This window comes from Coffea eugenioides, chromosome 3 (assembly GCF_003713205.1).
Source record: "Coffea eugenioides isolate CCC68of chromosome 3, Ceug_1.0, whole genome shotgun sequence".
NCBI classification, from domain to species: Eukaryota; Viridiplantae; Streptophyta; class Magnoliopsida; order Gentianales; family Rubiaceae; genus Coffea; species Coffea eugenioides.
Genome location: NC_040037.1, coordinates 44,921,287 through 44,926,922, shown reverse-complemented (window position 1 = coordinate 44,926,922; position 5,636 = coordinate 44,921,287). Strand labels below are relative to the sequence as shown.

Below are 5,636 nucleotides of genomic sequence, written 5' to 3'. Positions count from 1 at the left end.
CTTTCGCTCCTCATCTTCTTTCATGCAATGGCTCTTGTGTTTTTTCCAATTATTTCCATTTTTTTCTTCTTTAAATTGGGACTTGCATTACATTTCTCGTTCTTTCTTTTTTTTTAAGAGCAAAAAGATAAAAAGAATTTTTTTTGGCAGTTGCTATTCATTTTTTAAAAATTTTAAAAGTGAAATAAATTGGCTTCGAGTCGAAGACCGACAAAATCAAAGCTTTGTTTTTGACTTATTGGCTTGCTAAAAAATTGAGAACATAACGACGTCTGCTAAACAACTATTGCCTCGCCGCAACTTCTGGTAAAGGAAACTTAAGGAACGCCCAAAAAATCTTGCTGTCTGTTAAACTTTTTTTTTTTCACCAACTTTTGACTACTAAACTATTTTTCATCTCAATTCAGTTACTTAACTAACTAATCAATACATTTATAATCATTTCGTCAAATTTTGCTTTTGATCTACAAAATAAACTGAATACACACATCTCACATCCCAAAATCTAAGGATAAATATGTCAACCGAAAATTTTGACCCAAATCTAAAAATCCTGGCACCCATTAAACTGTTCTGCTCATACACTTTTGGCCACTCAAATTTTTTTGTTTTAATGTAGTCACTAAACCCCCAAATCAGTATACTAATTGGTCATTCCATCAAATTTTGCTATTAATGCTAATGGAATAAACTCCATGTGCATTTCGTAAACCAAAAAAACCAGGGCAACTTTGTAAGGTCAATCTTTAATGTATTTTTTGTCCATCTAGAGCTTTATTTTTTAATTAACAAAAAAATAAAATTTAGAATCTATAAAAGTTGCTTTAATAGATTCTAATTTATAAGTTTTAACAAAATATCTGAATTATATGCTCAAATTCTTGTGAATTATTTTCAAGAACCATGAAATTAAATGAAAATAGCATATCTAATGGCAAAATTTGAATGAAAAATTGCTAATATAATATTTCGGTGAGTTGCATAGCCAATTTGAATGAAAGATCGCTAAACGTATATTGTTTGTATAGTTTAATGATTGTTTAACATTTTGCCTCGTTTATTTGGACGAATTCACCTATAGCCTTTAGTTTGTTCAATGTATGTGCAACTCATTATGTTTTAGGGTTAACACTGAATTTAGACAAAATGATCATATATATATATATATATATATAATTTAGTGGCCATTTTGTATGAAAAAATAATTAAGTGATTAAAAGTGTACAAGTAGACAGTTTAGTGGCTATTCTAATTTTTTGTCTTTGGGTCAAGAAGCTTAGTAGACATATTTACCCTTAAATTTTAGCACGTGAATTGTGCATGTTTAGTTTATTTTATAGATTAACAAGAAAATCCAACGAAATATCCATGAGTGATTGAATTGGGACTAAAAATAGTTCAGTGATCAAAAGTAAACACAAGAATAGTTTAATAGCACTCAAGGTTTTTTTGTCCACAGAGGGGAAAATAGGACAGAGGATTTTATGCAGATTCAATGGTGTTCAGATAAAAGTAATTGATGAAGAGCAATGATAATTTGGAGAGGCCCAAGAGAAGAAATGTTGTAGGCATGCTCCCGATCGAACAAAATTATTAAATTGGAATATTCAATTTCTTTTCCATTCACAATTTTTTTTTGCTACAAATTAACGGGAATTTAACAAGATTGAGGTGCCAACTTATGTCATAATAAGTTGGGGAATGGGTCTTTTTTCAACATTTGATATGACGAAAGAAATTTTCCCACGAAAATAATCTGACTTTGGAGTAGAATATCACAAGGATTTTTTCAGCCTGATTGAATATCCATACTCTTATAAAATTACCATGAGTTAATTGGTTAAGAATGTAAGAAAAATCTGATCTCAATTTTTGGTGACACCAAAACTACCGTCCTCTCTATTTTTCATCTCACTAATAATCGATATAGCTTGTGCATGGGTCTGTAATTTTTTTGCAAAAAAAAAATAATAATAATAAATATATCAGTCATGGTAACCACTATAAAAATGAAACGTCCATCTGAGTTATGGGATTAGTTCATTAAACCAAAAAAAAAAAGGAAAGAACAAATTTTTTTTTTACAAAAATATCCAAATTCAAAAAAAAAAAAAAAAAAGTTCAAAGAATACTTCTGGTCAAGAAGATTTTTATTTAGTGGCTAAGATTTAGAGTCCAAAAGTTAAAGATTTAGCAATCAAATGCACCACCTCCCTCTCCACTTCCTAATCTCACTATTACTAAAAAATAAAAGTTTAAAGAGTACTACAAATGTGAATGGAAACATATACAACTTCCTCATTAGTTTCGGTATTAAATAATAAATAAAAATCATAATAGTTGACAATCATTAATCATATAAACTTTAATTCATAAAGTATGTAATCAATAAAATATACAAATAGGCTCAACCAATCAGAATAAATCTATCAGGAAATTCAAAATCTGTGCACCAGAATTTCAATGAATAAAACTTAGCGCCAAACTTGAAAGATAGTGTTATAAGTGAAATAGCATTATGATTTATTTACAAGGCATCATTAAAACGAAAAACAAAAGGCACTAATACTGAGAAATAACCATGAATAGCAGAAAAGAGCACAAAAAATTGACCAAAAAGCTGAAAAATTCAACTCAAATAACATAAAAAGAACATTTTGGTCACTAATATGCAACAAAAATACAGAAATGTGGTGATGCCTCTTTTGAATTGTTTGATTTGTTGTATTACGATACTTATCAATAGTGGTTGCTATTACAAAAATGAAATATGTCCATGTATATTTTGTTATTTGACTTATGGTAATAATTAAGTTTCTATACTCCCTATAAGAGTACTAGTATTAATAAGATTATAATATAATCAAAATCTGGTCTTAATTCTTAAAGATGCCTAAAGCATCCCAACAATGTTGGCACCCAAGTCATATAAGCTACTTAACTAGAAGGATTTGGCAATTCGCTCACAAAGTCGTAGCTGTATCCATGTCATTCAAGCTAGTAACAACAGTCCTAGCCTCTTTTGTAGTTCATATAGCTGCTAGTGCTTCATCACCTAATGATGTTGGATTCATCTATCAAGGATTTAGGTCCTCGAATCTAAGCCTTGATGGATTAGCCGAAGTCACCAAAAGTGGCCTCCTACAAGTAACCAATTTTACCAAATCACAAATGGGGCATGCCTTCTTTCCTAATCCCATCAATTTCAAGAACAATTCTAATAGTTCAGCTTTCTCCTTTTCCACCCACTTTGTGTTTGCTATCGTGCCTGAAGTCTCTGGCCGAAGTGGACATGGATTAGCTTTCGTGATTGCACCAACAAGAGGCCTTCCAGGAGGGCTTGCCACAATATTCCTTGGCCTCTTGAACATAAGCACCAATGGAAATGCAGATAATCACGTTTTCGCAGTGGAGCTTGACACCGTCCAAAATGAGGAATTCAACGATATCAATGACAACCATGTTGGAATTGACATAAACTCCTTGAATTCTACGGTATCCAAGCCAGCAGGTTACCATGAACATGAGAAGAATTCATTCGATAACTTAACTCTTGGTAGCTCTCAGCTGATGCAACTTTGGGTGGAATACGATGGGGTGGATAAGAGAATCGATGTTACATTAGCTCCAAGTAAGGCTGTGAAACCGAATACTCCTCTTTTGTCTTTGTCTTATGATCTTTCATCACTCGTGCAGCAAACCATGTATGTTGGCTTTTCTGCATCTACTGGTATATTGGCAGCAGGAACAGCTCATTTTGTGCTGGGATGGAGCTTCAAGATGAATGGTATTGCGCAAGCCCTAGATCTCTCCCGGCTTCCCAAGCTACCTAGACTTCACTCCAAGAAAGTCTCCAAATTTTTTACCTTGGGACTGCCGCAAATTTGCATATTTTTGCTGTTAATTGTAATATTCGGAGTTGCTTATTATCTGAGGAGGAAGCGGAAATTTGCAGAAGTGCTGGAAGACTGGGAGCTTGCTTACGGACCGCACAGGATCAAGTATAAAGATTTGTATATTGCCACCAAAGGTTTTAGAGAGAAGGAGCTATTGGGGGAAGGGGGATTTGGCCAGGTCTACAAAGGAGTATTGCCAGCAAACAACATGGAAGTTGCTGTCAAGAAGGTATCGCATCAAACAAGACAGGGAATGAGAGAATTTATTGCAGAAATCGTTAGTATTGGACGTTTACGCCACCGGAATTTAGTACCGCTATTGGGCTATTGTCGGCGTAAAGGAGAGCTACTTTTAGTATATGAATTCATGTCCAGTGGTAGTCTGGACAGCTATCTGTACAACCAACCAAAGTCTACCCTCAACTGGAGCCAACGATTGCGAATCATCAAAGGTGTAGCGTCTGGATTATTCTATCTACACGAAGAATGGGAGCAAATGGTGATTCATAGAGATGTAAAAGCTAGTAATGTATTGTTAGATTCTGAACTGAATGGAAGACTAGGAGATTTCGGCCTCGCAAGGCTATATGATCATGGAAGTCTCCCTCGAACCACCCACGTAGTTGGAACTATCGGGTACCTTGCCCCAGAGCAAAGTCGAACGGGGAAGGCCACAACGAGCACTGATGTATACGCTTTTGGGGCCTTTTTGCTTGAGGTTATCTGTGGAAGGAGGCCAATAGATCCAGAAGCACCAGCAGAGAAGGTTGTTTTGGTTGATTGGGTAGATTCATGCTGGAGGGCAGGTGATATTTTCCAGGTAGTTGATCAAAATTTGAGTACCCTATACGTGGAGGAGGAAGCAGAATTGGTGCTGAAACTGGGCTTGTTGTGCTCTCATTCAGAACCGAGGACTAGGCCGAGTATGCGGCAAGTTCTGTTGTACTTGGAGAGATCAGCTGCGCTGCCGGAGTTTTCACCTCTGGGCATTTCTGCTACTGGTTTTGGCTTCGATGATATTACCATGTCATTGTCATTTTCTGAAGAAAAGGGTCGTTCACCTTCTCTAACAGAATCTGTTCTGTCATGTGGTCGGTAACTAGGAAGTTTTTTCTTCTATATTTTTACTCTTTAAGGAGCTAATTTCGCTGCTTTCATGATTCAAGAAGTAGAAATAAATCAAAGCTTCTATTTCTGTAAATTACAGTGACAGGTGAGGCATATATTATGGTGTATTTGGTCTGTCTTTCTTCATCGTCTTTCTACTCAGCAAATGGCTCGAAGCTATTCGCTAACAAACTCTTCGTCACTCCATCAGACTCACATTTCTGTTATTTAACATCATCAACAATCTTTGAACCTTCATTAACTCTTGCAAATCCAATCACTCATGCTTCTTAACTTGCTAGAAACTGGTAATTTCATTTAATTCTTTCATGACAATTTCCAGTCATGTGATGATATGTTCAAAAGTTAAGCCTGCTGAAGTGGGGAAAAAAAAGACAATTTAGCATAATTTCCGAAAAACAGTTATAATCATGACAATAACTCAAAAGGAATCTGTTTAGTTTGCCTAAGAAAAAAATGAAAGCAAAGTTCTGAACTAGCAATGATATCACAAATATAATTTAGTTATATAAAAATTGACATATCATATGAAAAAAACCTATGAAAATTTTAGATATGGTGTGTTTACATCTTAAATGAAAATTGATATACTTATAACTAAATCCAAAAGAC

At 34.6% G+C, this 5,636-nt stretch overlaps 1 protein-coding gene across 1 annotated transcript; it reads left to right on the top strand.

The window, feature by feature from the left end:
- Nucleotides 1-2,985: 2,985 nt before the first annotated feature.
- Nucleotides 2,986-4,995, top strand: LOC113766739 (L-type lectin-domain containing receptor kinase IV.1-like). Its single transcript, XM_027310895.1, has one exon. It carries the CDS (start codon nt 2,986-2,988, stop codon nt 4,993-4,995), a length of 2,010 nt encoding a protein of 669 aa, XP_027166696.1.
- Nucleotides 4,996-5,636: the final 641 nt, after the last annotated feature.

Bases quoted from the DNA above. Each gene is read 5' to 3' on its own strand.
- LOC113766739 (XM_027310895.1), top strand. From the start codon at position 2,986: ATGTCATTCAAGCTAGTAACAACAGTCCTAGCCTCTTTTGTAGTTCAT.